At 49.3% G+C, this 13,813-nt stretch overlaps 1 protein-coding gene across 7 annotated transcripts in view; it reads left to right on the top strand.

Annotated features, from left to right (window-relative positions):
• The window catches only part of CTIF (cap binding complex dependent translation initiation factor), a 155,745-nt gene that overhangs the window by 57,049 nt on the left and 84,883 nt on the right, over window positions 1-13,813 (top strand). For 5 of the 7 annotated variants that reach the window (XM_074570407.1, XM_074570410.1, XM_074570408.1 and 2 more), the window contains one exon: window positions 1,188-1,263. The exons of the other annotated variants lie outside the window; for them this stretch is intronic. In XM_074570407.1, the coding sequence (XP_074426508.1) occupies window positions 1,188-1,263 (76 nt within the window). The remainder of the gene's footprint in view (window positions 1-1,187; window positions 1,264-13,813) is intronic. 7 annotated transcript variants of the gene reach the window in all.

Raw genomic sequence — 13,813 nt, 5'->3', positions numbered from 1 at the left:
CATGGCTCCCCTCCCTGATCCAGAGTCCCTCCCCAGCTTTCCTGGAGCCCCTTGAGGGACTGGAAGGGGCTGGAAGGTCTCCGCGGAGCCTTCTCTTCTCCAGGCTGAACCCCCCCAGCTCTCTCAGCCTGTCCTCCCAGCAGAGGGGCTCCAGCCCTCTGAAAACCATCTTGCTGGTTTTCGAGCCCGGTGCTTTAGCACATTCCATTTCTTTTTGCTTTTTTTTTTTTTTGTTTTCCACACCATTTGCTGTAATTCCACCGAGATCTGTTGTTCTCTGACTCCTGGGCACTGATTACCTGGACGTGCTGCTGTCAAAATATCTATCTAATGTACGTTATTTAACAATATCTTGTCACTAATTGACCAAAAAATACATTATCATTCTTGCGCAATAAAGATAGATCACCTCAGTTGTTTATAAATGTGGAAGGATGGTGTTTATTGACTATTTTTTCTTCTTCTGGATCGTTTCAAACTCTCGGCATCCAGCTAGTAATTATCTTTGGATTTTTTATTTTTTTTTTCCCTTTCTTGCTACAAGAAAGTCCTTCAGCTGCCACCTCTGTGCTTGGTCCGGCAGCGCTTGACTTCTCACCCCACTATTATTTTTTTTTTCTTTTTTTTCTTTTTTTTTTGCATTTCAAATTGTATGTTTGTATTTATATCGATGGCTGTTTGCTGGCTGAGATGGATGTTTGTGCTTGGTCGCCGACACCTTTCTCAGCAGGGGAACGGGAGCTCCCGTGGAGACCCAACAAATGAGCGGTGCTTCAAAGGAAACATTTTTCATTTACGTTTTCGTGTCCTCGTTTTGTTGTTTTTTGGGTTTTTTTTTTTGGACCAGGTGGGCTTTCGGTTTCGCTTGGTCTGGGAATTAAATCACCCAACGCCACTGCTCAGGACTGACTTGTTTGCTCGCTGCCGCTATTAACCAAAGGGTTTGAATGCTTTGGCGGATGGCGCAGGTGGAGGGAACCGGGAAAAGCATTTAATTTTGTATTAACGGCTTTGTGCCGGCGTGGGAGTGTTTTGGAGGCAGAGCTTACTCGCTTCAGAGAGCCTCTTAGTTTTCATGAGGGTCCTTTGCAGTAACAACTAAGCTTCCCCATGCGCCGTAATAAAAAATTAACTTTGGTTCCAGCGAGGTTTCACTTGGGTTTGTTTTTGTTTTCTTCCTGCTGCAGGCTCGGAAAAGGGAAATACGAGGATGGTGACGGCATCAACTTGAACGACATAGAGAAAGTCCTTCCAGTGTGGCAGGTAGGTGATGAGGACATCTCCTACCCACGGTAAGGTGGAGACCAGCAGCTCCCTGCCTGCCTTGTCCTTAGGAAACCCTTCCTAGAAGTGGGAAAGCCTGGACTGGATGCGCGGAGCTATAGTTTTGTGGGATTTTTGGTGGAGAATTATGTCTGTGGTTACTGCAGAGACTTCGTTGGGAGGGGAAACGTTGAGGACAGTATATGTATACATATATATATATACGTACATGGACACAGGGCTCATATATTTTAGGGAAGGAGGTTCTGAAGAGCACCAAGTCTCCTGAAAACTCCAAAACAAATTCCTTCTAGGAAGGCAGCAGTGATGGTGTCCTGACCCAGATGTTTCCTCTATGGGGCGCGCCTGTGTTTATATGGAGTGGTCATCTACTTGTATGTTTTCTCCAGATCACCCTCTACATCCCCGGTTTTGGTAGTGCTGGTTAAATGGTTTTTGACGCTCGAATGTTGGGGAATGGCGGGATGAGATTTAAAAAAAGCCCATTGAATTAGGTCCATTTGTCAGCATCATATAATTTTTCACTTTCCGGAGCGCTAGTCCTCAAAGGAGCTGAGCATCCTAGGTTGGATGCTCAACGTGTTTTTGCTGCAGTGTATTTTTAACGAGTTGCCTCCAGAGGGAAGGATGGAGAAGTTCTCATGCGCTGTAGTAAGCGGTTACCCTTTTCAGTGCTGAACAAAGAGCTCGCCGGGCTTCTTGCTCATGCATCATGTGAGGAAAAGCCTTGCTCATCCTGCAAACCATGTGATGATCTTATTATTTCTTCTGGGTGAGCTAGCTGGCACTAAGTAAGTGAACCAGTGGAAAGAACGGAGAATTGCTGCTGACTTTGGCAGGGAGGAAAGCTGCCTGCAGCTGCTTTCTGCTCAGTTTCTTCCATGCTTGGTATGTCTGGACTTTAGGTCACAGGGAGAAAACATCAGGTTCAGCTGATACACACCCCAGTAATTCCACAAAATGAGGTTAGTTTCCCTGGGGAATAATTGGAATGAGGAATCAAACTATCTTTGGTGCGAGGAGCTAAGGTTCTTCTCCAGGGTTTAACGTCTTTTATAGTTGACAGCTATTAAATAAGCCAAGTCCTGCTGGTCTGGTTGTCACCTCATCCTGTCGTAACACCAGGTCGAGTCCATCGACTCCGGTGAATTAATACCAATATAGACCTTAATATCTGGCTTAATTCTTCGTGGGGCAGCTCTAAGCTGGAAGACCTAGTGGGAACGCTGGATTTGGTGTTTTGTTTGTGCCTCTGGGCAGACTCATGCAATACGACGTTGTTTTGGAGACTCACCTAGGCAGGTACAGTCGTACGCGCCTGCGGGAACTGGGAGCCGGGTAGTTCTGGGTGAGGATTTATCTTGTTCGGCGTTGACAAGTGAAATACTCGCAGACAGCTGGTTTAATCCCGACATATCATTGTTAACTGGATTTGAATGTGATTGTGCGGTGTCGGCAGTGATTTTGCTGGTGTTTACCCCTTGTTTTAAATGGCTCGGTGGAGCGCGGTGCGTAGGGGCACAAGGGAAAATATTCTTCTGAGCCTACGGAAGAAAAACCTTTCACCTTCCATAGGGCTTTCCCACACTGCAGTTACGTTTGTGTCATATCCTAAAGAAGAACCTTTTCAGGTTGGAGATAAGTAAACTCTTGTTCTGTCTGTGTTTAAGAACTCATGGGTTGCTTACGGCAGCCGTGCATGGACGGAGGGGCTGGTCCGAGCATCCTCTGGTGCGCCTGGGCAGGTCCAAGCATCCTTTGGCGTGACCGTGCCGGTCCGAGCATCCTCCGGCACAACTTGGATCCAAATGTTTTGTGGTTGAATGACTTCAGCAGCTATAGCAGGGTTAAGAGAGCACCAGGTTTGGGAGAGGTAGTGAGTCTTACTTGCAGGCTGCTTTGGAAATTTGGGTTCCTTTGTAGGACGGACGTAGGACATGAATCTACAACTAATTTCCAGTGTACGTCCAGGACTGCATGCGTATCTCTACAGAGAGATACAGCGACTCCCCTAATGGCTTAAGCAGCATATTCTGGATACGTGGACGTAAATATATGCACATGAGTTTTGCTGCTGGAATCTAGCAATAGTATTTTAACGAAGTATTGCAAAGAAAGCCTAGGACAATTAGGCAATAACAAGGCGAAAAAATGAACAAACCCCAAAACAGCCACCCCCCTCCCCCCAAACCCTCTTTCATCATAGCTGTCTGAGGGGAAAAATGCTTGTCGCCAGCCTTTTGTTTTGAAATTGGAGAAGGCGTGCATTTCCCTCTGCGTTTCGCTCTTCGGAGATGCTCCACAGCGCGGCGCGCTCTGCCATCTCGTGGACGCGCGCGGGCAGGAGAATCAGGCTCCGCTTCGTCACTGGGAGCGATTACTTCGCGACAACCGGGATTTTGAAGCTTCCTCCTGCCCCGTCTTTCCAAAGCTCATCTGGGGCGCTCGTTTTTACTGGTAAATAGGCTTTGTTTTGAAAGCTTCGTGGCTAGGAGCTCATGAGGTCATTGCTTTGGCTCGGCTCATGAGCTATAACCTCTCCATCTCTCCTTACTCACAGGAGCCCGTAGTTGGATTTGGGCACTGATTCACCTAAGTGCTGCCAAAAAGTGACTTTGGAAGCAAATAATCTTTTGAAGATAAGTATTCCCCATTCATAAGATCTGCTTTTTATTACACGCTAGGGAGGATCGGTTGTCGGCTACGTTAGAGAGGCGCAGCTCAGATGCAGAGCCAGTCTTCATCATCCCCTCCATTTTCACTTCAGCTGGTTTGTTGGAGGAGACCATGTAACCATTCTGGTGTCACAAAGATGTCATGGGGAGGGCTGAGTCAGTGCATTTTGCTTTTGCTCCCTTTGGAAAATACTCGGAAAGGCTTTCAGGCTTGGATGCGTCACAGATGAATACCCTAGTCCTAGAGATGGTCTTCAGGATGCAAGCCCTTGACAAACTCTACACTTACCACAGAAAATAACCCAAGGGGTCATGTTCCTCCAAGATGCCCTCCATCCTCCCTGTGAAGCTCACGAAGGATGCAAGGAACATGCTGTGAATGCTGCTAGACACGAGCAGAGAGTTTTGGGACAGATCCCAAATGGTTTCTGGACTGGCATCTTGCTGGTTTTGGCTTTTGGTTTGCTGGACTCGCGCCCTCAGGATGGGCCTGCCTTCCTCCGAACGGTGTGGCTGTGCCTTCAATGGCCAACGGTTCCTTGCCTTGTGTTTTAGGAGGTAGAAATTATGTGGCATTTTTGAAAGGCATACTGGGCTTTACTGGTTCTATGGGATAAACTTGGAAGACAGCACCGATATCGTTTGGTTTGGCTTCTTAATTGCCTTGCAGCTCATCTCCTGTTTCCTTACTGATTTTTGACCCTTTTTGTCATATGCTTGGAGTTACAATAAACTGCTTGTTTCTCTTTTGGCTACAGCTTGTCATCCAGCTTCCTTGTTGGATGAGGAGCAAGGGAGCAGCTCCTTAGGAGAAAGGCAGAGTCTGTAAGTTGTTCGTGTTCCTCGCAGCACCACTGTACTCCTGGCCTTGTCCAAATAGGCTTCGAAGCTCTGGGATTCCTGACCATACTGGGATCCCACCTGAATTTAGGCACCCAACAGGCGTCTCTACCCAATCCCCTTGGGACCTCTCCTCATTGACAAGTGTTTTCAAGTCAGACCTTACAATTCAGTGTAGAGATCATGTGAGTAAAGGTGGGACCTGTACATGTGCTGGTCACTTGGGGTTCTGGCTGTAGGAGAGGCATGGACACACTGGGGCATCTAGACCATCTAGAGGTCTAGAGAAGGTTGGATGAGGAGAAGGTTGGATGGTAAGGAGCCCAGAAGGACCAGCTCACACCTGGACTTGTTCAGACATGGTAGGTTCCTTAAGAGAGATGAAGCCAACCCAGGTGTCCAGGGGAAGAACGGTGGATCGTGGCTGAGCATTCCCTCTGCTGTCACTCTCCATGCAAGGGGAGGAGGTTGGTGTCCAGCACTGGTGTGAGGGCTTGTTCCAGAACCCTACAGATCACTGACCCTTCCAGGGTGGCGGTGGCAGGGGGACAGGGGCCTCTCTGGAGCTCAGGGATGGCTCTTTGGTGGGGTGGTGTTATTTACTATCACCATACAGAGTCCTCTTCCTCTCTTGCCCGCTCTTTCTGCACTACAAGGTTGGGCAGTTCTCATTTTAGCCAGCTCGTTAGCCAGCCCGGATGCCTCCTTTTTCAGAGCCTTGGTGACAAAAACATGGCCCGCTCTCAGTAGGCTGTTCTGCACCGGTGGAGCTGGGGTGGGCTCATCCCTCTGCCTGGCATCCCCTCCCACTGGGAGTGACCTGGTCGGTGTGGTGTGCCCCACGTGCTGTATGTCCCTCCTGCCACTCATGAGGCCTAACCCTGACGTCCTTTGTGTGTCCACCGAACGCTTATGAACGAGTTGCGGTGGCTTTCCTAGGAGCCCTAAACTTAGGGGGATTTCTTCTCCCCCCCCGCCAGATCCTGCTGGACTCCATCCAGAGCGTGGAGGCACGGCATTGCTTTCAGAGAAGGTTTCTAGTCTAACAAGCCAGTTTCCCTTATCCCAAGGGTCTTTCCAATACTGTAACTGCTAAAACCACTGTGGAAAGTCCCTGTCAAAGAGCCAAGGTTTACTTGAGTATAGGTCACAACGTATTGGGAGTCAGATCTCCCCTGCTGAGTAAAAAGCTTTTGTTTTGCCGTGACTTCCAGTAAAATAGGGTCTTTTTGTGGGCTGGTTTTAGTGGCATTTAACCCAGCTGACAATGACCATCTCCTTGGGCTGAGAGGGCAAAGTGCCGTGGTCACCTGTAACCCCTTCAGCATCACGCCAGTGTTAGAGTCAAGACCACCGTTGGCCAAGGAAGGCAGATGAGACCGTCGCTATCTCCAAAGCACCGCAAAGGGGAGGTCTGGACCAAGGCTGGCTTATCTTCTACACAGGTCACCAGCTCGCAGGTTCTTGCAAGGCCCAAGCCTGGGCTCTGACAGTAGAGCACAGTTGCTGTGAGCCTCGAACCAGGTTGTAAACCCCATGTTTTTTTATTGGATGTGCAGAAAAGGGGAGATCTTCTTGTGGGTTTTTCAGATTATGATGTTCTTCCATATCAAATAATAGACTGATTCACCCCACAAAGAAAACACCAGGGAAATGACCAAGAGCTTTGACGTTTCTGTCGCCATCATCATCATCACCCAGTTCAAGCAGACTCACCAACGTTGGCTCATAATTTGTGGGGGTGTCTTCTCAATCAGGTCGTCCTGGAGATGCCTTTTTTTTTTGTTGTGGTTCCTGGAGCTGGTACTGGTCAGCTGGGCAGGTTTGGGACCCTGTTGTTTGGAGAATGGTGGACCGGTAACGGGCTCTTGCCAGGATGGGAGGCATTGAGGTGCTCTCACACCCTCTTTGGGTCATCTGGATTCAGAGACACAGGTTTGTGGTGTTCAAGGAGGGTCGGTGGAAAGGGCAAGGGTGGTTTACTTTGCCGCTCTGAAGGCTGGCTTGGGGTTTGGTGGCTGAGGGGACAGGGCTGGTGGCAGAAGGGAGCCCCGCAGCACTAGAGGGCACTGCGACCTCGCTGCACAGCCCTGAATCACGGATCTGTGCAGAGGAAGCAAGAAGCTTTTTCCAAAGGCTTTTTCCAAGCAGAAACCTCACCCCGAAGTGGCTGCGTCTCACACCTTCCCGCACTGGGTCATGCCGTTCTCCGTCCCGCTGCGCCCACCTCGCGCTCGGGGTGCACGTCCAACACGGGGGACCCTGGGGCTTGCGGAAGGGGAAGGTGTTTCTCTGCACCCGGGACTGAATTTGGTTAGGACTGCGCGTTGTCGTGAGCCTCAAAGCAGATGGAAGCCCTGAGTAGAGCAGGGTTAAAACTGAAGGTGTCTGTGAAGCCCCTGTCATTGCCTTGTCCAAGCACCATGACCCTGAGGGAGCTGGTGCCTAGGGGTTAGACATGCCTCAAGAGGGCATGACATGCCCCGGGAAGACCCCCCCGAATCTTCCTAGTTTGCATCATGACACCTCCCTTACTCCGTTACTCAAGAGGTAACGGGCACAAACTTGAGCATAGGAAGTTCCACCTAAACATGAGAAGGAACTTCTTTCCTTTGAGGGTGGCAGAGCCCTGGAAGAGGCTGCCCAGAGAGGTGGTGGAATCTCCATCTCTGGAGACATTCAAAACCCGCCTGGACGCGTTCCTGTGCAACCTGCTCTGGGTGACCCTGCTCTGGCAGGGGGATTGGACTAGGTGATCTCCAGAGGTCCCTTCCAACCCCTACCATTCCGTGATTCCTCGTGGAAATCTCACTTTTGCAAATGTAGTAATCCTCAACTCTGCTCCTATGGGATGCTCCAGCAGGGCCCAAGCGATGCTCTACATAAGGAGCAGTACCAGATGTGCTGAGGGGTCCTCCCTTTCTCCGGAAGATGCTGCTGCCCCTTCAAATGTGGGATATTCCGCTGAACACTCGCGTTCCCGTTTGTCCATCTGTCCCCGTCTCCCATCTACCCTGTTGTCCCCAACCCACATTGAAAGACGTGTCAGCTTCAGCGGGAGGGAGATGAGGACCATGGTGATGTCTGCTGCCGGACTGTCTCTGTTCCTTAGACCCCAGTTTGCCAGGCGCTGGTTTGTGCTACAAAAAAAAAATTACAAACAATGAGATTTTGGCTGCTTTGCAGCTTTTTCTTGGGCCGGGCTAGTGGGAGATGTAGACAGAAAGAGGTTGAGTGGCAGAACTACGCTGGGATTACCAATAATAGGTGGCGAGTCTTGGATTCGTGGCCAGGAACCGCAGGGAGATGGTGGGAGAGCCGGATGGGTCAGTCTGTTCCTGGGAGGATGGTGAAGAAGAATCGGTTGTTTTGCTTTTAAGGGTTTCACGAGTAGTTTTAGACCTGAGAACTGAAGTTTTCTGGGGAATTTAGATATGGGGACTTGTACTGGGGTCTAAATAACAACTCGATAGGCATTTGGGGCTCAAAAATGTTGGCGCGTTGAGTTCCAGAGAGCAAGAAGGGCTTTTCTCAGCCTTATAGTTGACTTCCCTTTCAAAAAGGTTTGCTTTTGTGCAGCTATGTAATATCTAAAGCAAGCCCGAAAGGTTTTGGTTTGGGTTGTTTTTTTTTCCCCAGTCCTTTCTATAGACTGTAACACGCACGTCCCCCAAATCCTGCCTGAATTTTAACTTGTGAATAGAGTTACGTCGTTTTCTCCCTCGTTTTCCCGGAGAATTCATAAGAAATCTGAGAGGGCTTTCGCTGCCTTCCCTTGAATTTGCTGAATGTTTTCCTGAAGCCATTTGTGGAGTAAGTTTTTAAAAAAAAAAAGGTATTAAAAGTAGCGGGGGGGGGGGGGGGAATAAAAAAAAATAGAGATTTCTAGAGAGCCCAAATCAAAACTCAGTGTGTCTGTGGTCAAGCAGCTATTTCTGCTGCCTTGGCTATTTCCCCACCGTGATCCTCTTCCCCGTTCCCTGTGAAAGACCTGAATTTTTAATAATATAAAGTTAAGGAAGGAATTTCTCTCTTAAAAAAAAAAAAAAAAAGAAATAATAATGATCATAATAACAGACATAGCGCAGGACCAGAGAAGAGAGGACGTGCATTCGTCCCCGTCGGCGGAGGGGACCTACGGAGCCTAGAAACCCGTCGCCCTCTAAAAAATCCCGCTAATGGGGGATGTCCTTGTCCCTTGTCTGACGAAATATGAGGTTAATGTTTCCTGTCACGCTGAAAAATTTCTTCTCGACCAGAAGATGCTTCCCCCCCCCCACCCCCCCTGCCCCTTTTCTTCTGCCTTTCCTCTGATGTTATGGGAATAGCAACCGATACGATAAATGAGAGCAGAAGTTCTTAAAATGTGAATTTTCTGCCCGGAGGCAGCAGGTAAGTGAATCCCATCCAGCTTGGGGAAATTATATATATATATATATACACACATACATATATATATATATATAGCTATGGGTGTAAATATAGGTATTTAGTGGCAGGATAAGTGTTTATTGCAATCCAAGGTGGTTCGGTCAAAGGTTGTCCTTTTAAGTGGGAAATTTACTGCCGCACATGATGCCTGGATGTCTCTTCGTGGGGAAAATAAAGACTGTTTAGGAAGGCAATTAGACGATGTCCTCGCCGAGGACCGAGCTCTGTAACCCAGTGGTCCTTTCTAATCCCGCGTTTGGATTGTCCCTCGCTTTATGATTTTCAAAATACCTTTTGGGGGGGGTTTGTTTGGGTTTTTTTTAAGATACTCCACGAACTCTTCTGCCGGCTCTAAAAAAATGGCAAGCGCCCGGCTGTAGGCGGTCAGGGAAAGAAAACTCTGTGCCATCCCTAAAACGCCTTCGCTGGATGGTGGGGTTGAAGGATTTCATCTGGGCTAATAGAAATAGCAAGAGGAACGTGGTCTCCACGCCTTTGGCCACACGATGCTCCTCGGTGTCCATGTCTCCCTGGGTTTTTCTGCTCTGCTCCTCACCTGCTGGTACCACCATGGAGAAACTCCTCATTGTTGGCTTGCTTTCTTTTTAATTCTCTCTTTTTTTTTTTCTTTTTTTTTTTTTAAATTCCTGTAATGTATGAGCAGAGAAACCACTGGAGAATGATAAAGCTTCATTTCTTCCTGCTTTTGTCACCCGCTTGATTATTTCGTTTCTCATTGTATATTCTTTTGAGGCGCCTTGTCCGAACGGAAAGAAACTATGTATGCTTATAGGAACTGTTTGTTTCCCCTTGGCTGGGCAAAATAAGGAGATATCACATGAGATACTAATGGCTTCTGCTCGCTGGTCTTGGGATGGGGCCACCGACACTCGCTCCGTAACGGGACATCATTCGGTAAAGGTGGTGGGCTGCGTACGCCTTCGTTTGGACGCCCTTCCTCTTTGGGCTGTGAATAAATCCTACATAAAGTTCCTCAAGTTTGGATTGCTGCGTGTTTACGAGATAAGAATAAAAAGTTGGGGGGTTGGTAGTTCCAGGGTTTGAAGCAATGGCGGTGGGAGAAATGAAATTCCCTGTTTCGTGGTCACTCTGCAAAGACAATCTGGACCGAAGCCAGTTTTTTAAGAGTCCAAGATGAAAAGCAAATTTGCATTTGTTGTAACGTAAAAAGAAAACACGGACCTAGGATGATGTCCAGGTTTCCAACCTGATGGTACTGGTAGGTCCCACCACTGCAGGTGGACCTCCTGGGCATGCCGTGGTGGCCGGTCTGCTGTAGCCGTTGGGCCCGTGGTCAATGAAGGTTTGGTTTTCCAAAATCCAAGGGCTAGGGTGGGCTTTTTTTTAAAGCTTTCTTCTCGTTTGGGTTGTTCCCATCCACGCCGCTGCATCTGTGGATCTCGTTTAGCCCTGCAGCTAGGACGTCTGGTGTAGGAAACGCTAGGAGACATCAAGGATGCAGGAGCTTCAAGGTTGCCCACGGTTGTACGACCAACTCAACCTAAGGCTATAGAGAACTTGGGGGCTAGGTGGTCATGGATCATGGTTGGACTCGTAGATGCAACCAGCGTGCTAAAAAATCATCTCCTTCCGTGTAAATTTCGATCTGGAAACCCAGCGATGGGTTTTGATCTGGATTATTGGGGTAAAATTTGCATTTGTGCTTTATTTTGCTTTCAGTGCAAATCGGCCCGGTGGACCTTAAGGCTTCGGAAGCCGCTGTGGTCCCCGTGCTCCCCATGGCATCTCTGCCCGGCACCAACAGCGTCCCGGAAAAACAGGTCACCACCCCGATAGGCAGAAAGGCGAGGAGTCAAACTCACACTAAAATGGTATTTCAGCCAAAAAGAGCGAAGGGGGGGGGGGTAAAAAAAATACCCCGACCACTAGTGTGCGAGCGGCCACCTTGTCGTGCAATCGCAATATCGTTTTTCTATTTTTTTTTTAATTTTTTTTTTTTTATGGTTGGCTTAACGATGAAAAGGCCACGTTGCACTTCGGTTTTTCCAGTCTGCTGCATCGTGTGACCCCCGTGACTCCGAGTTAAGCCTCATTATATAATGGCGGGGTGTTTTTTTGGAAAACCTCCATTTAATCCTTTCGGAGCAGAATATGCTGGTTTTGTTTTCTTTCATATCGTCGTCTCGCTTCCCCCCACCTCCCGCCTACCCCTTCCCCGGCGGGTGCACCCTGGAGGCGTCAGTCTGGGAGCAGGGTCCTTTCTTCCTTTCTTTTTTTTTTTTTTTTTTTTAAATCTATGGAGAAAGAAGAAAAAAAAAAAATGGTTTATTTTCGTTTGCTTGGGTTACAGCGCCTTTCCCCGCCGTCGGGGGGGAAGGACTACGTGATGTGCAGCAGGTATTTTGTGAATGGAGCGCAACCCTGTGACTCCCCGTCGCTCGGCCGCAGGGGGAGGCAGGGGAAGGAGAGAGACAAAAAAAAAAAATAACAAAAAAAAAAAAAAAAAACCACCACCCAGTGACTCCATCTGACTCGTTTTGGCTGGAAAACTTTTTCAGCGCCGTGGTTCTTAAGCCAGAAGGAAGCTTTCTTCTGGCCCAAGAACAATAAAGGGGTCAGCAGCCTGATCCTCCCTCCTACACCCTCTTCCTTCCATTGTGAGGGGTCTGTGCAAATATCCCAGGCCGCTTCTGCTGGGGCCTGAGGGACCTGAGCTGCGCGTGTGACATTAAAGAGAGACTCTGCGAACTCAGTAATCCATAGCTGCAAAAAGACAACCCGCCCCCGCCCCCCCCCAAAAAAAAAAAAAAAGAAAGAAAAAATAAAATGAAGTCTCCGGGGTGCTCTATTTCTGGTGTGGTGTTGCGCTTGGAGAAGGTACCGATGGTTGTTCTCATGGTTGGGGGGAAATCTGTCCCCTTACTGTCCCCTCCGCCGTGCCACGGCAGCATCTTCCCCAGCGTCTGCTCAACGAGTGGCCAAATCCCCACAGAGGGTAGGTGAGACCTCGTGTCTCTCGCTTGTCCTTGACCTCTCTTTCTCTGGTTGTCCAAGATGGGGAATTTCTGCTGCTCTCACAGTGCACGAGCAAAGCCCGCGGGCTGGTGAGGTATGGTCTCCAGCAAGGATGGGGTTGAAGGAGGCACGGCTGCTTGGCATGTTGTGATTGCACCTTGCTCCAGGGATTGACCACCACCTGGCAGGCAGCACCCAGGTTTTCAAGCTGGCACCTTTCATGACGTGCCTGCTTCTCCTCGGACGTGTATCACAGATCGTGATGGTCTGAGCCATCAGTTCCTGGAGTAAAAGGTCTTGGGAGAAGTGCTGCAGGCCCTGACCCATAGTGGTTTGCCCGCTGGTCTTGTCCATCATCAAAGCAGCCTGCATCTCTCTGTTGGGGGATGTCGTACACGGATCAGAGGGCTGCTGTGGCTTCTGTCATACTTCTTGTGAATCTGGAGCGGTTGTGAAACTTGCACACCACGCTGGGTTCCACCACCGTGAATGGCGATACTTTTTCCAGGTGGCATTCCATATCTGCCAGGCTAGATAACACCTACCTCCCCAAAGGGAGAAGGTGGGACCTGTGGCCTTCTATGAGAAGACAAGTTCGACGCAGTAAGCCGTATCACGCACTGAAGACCTGATTCATTTGCCAGAGGGAGAGTAGATGCTGCTCATCAAATTGTAGGAACCCACCTCTTTTATTATTTTTTTTATCACAATAACCCGTGTTAGCATGTGTGACCTCCCCTCGCTGTGTTACAGCTTGATGGACCTTGGCACCAAGCAGTCGCATGAATCATGATGGTGAGTTTGCCGTAAGGCAGTTCCTGTCGTTATTATCTCCTTGCTGTGTCGATAACGCTTTGGTGGCGATGATCAGGATTTCCTCGCGCTACAGAGCTTTCCTGAAGATCAGCTCCGCGAGCGGTGGAGGAAGTGGCCGTTACAAGATTGCTCCTGGCTGCTGAGAACTGGGTGGCCAACTTCAAACGTACGTGCGACCTGACATGATCTGAAGAGCACGGCGGTGGCTCCTCTTTCCCCTCATCTGCTTTGTCAGCGTGGGTGGGTGGGAACTCCTCTTCTTCTGCAAATGCTGAAGCAAGACCAAACCACGCTTATAAATACTTAAAGGGTGGGTGTCAGGAGGATGGGGCCAGGCTCTTCTCAGTGGTGCCCGGGGACAGGACAAGAGGTAACGGGCACAAACTTGAGCATAAGAAGTTCCTTCTAAACCTGAGAAGGAACTTCTTTCCTTTGAGGGTGGCAGAGCCCTGGAAGAGGCTGCCCAGAGAGGCGGTGGAGTCTCCTTCTCCGGAGATATTCCAAATCCGCCTGGACACGTTCCTGTGCCACCTGCTCTGGGTGACCCTGCTCTGGCAGGGGGTTGGACTAGATGATCTCCAGAGGTCCCTTCCAACCCTACGATGCTGTGGTTCTGCTTATGGAAAACTGTCAGAGACCAGGATCCCATCAAGGGAGGTGGGAGAGAACGGTCCCATGTCTTGCCTGAAATCCCAAGGGGCATGATGGGAACATTCATGTCCGGGGAGAAATTTGGGGTCTCGCACCCCACACCTCTTGCAGTGCCTCAG

This window comes from Larus michahellis, chromosome Z (assembly GCF_964199755.1).
Source record: "Larus michahellis chromosome Z, bLarMic1.1, whole genome shotgun sequence".
Taxonomy (NCBI): domain Eukaryota; kingdom Metazoa; phylum Chordata; class Aves; order Charadriiformes; family Laridae; genus Larus; species Larus michahellis.
Note: the sequence above shows the minus strand (reverse complement) of the source record. Positions and strands in the feature narration are given on the sequence as shown.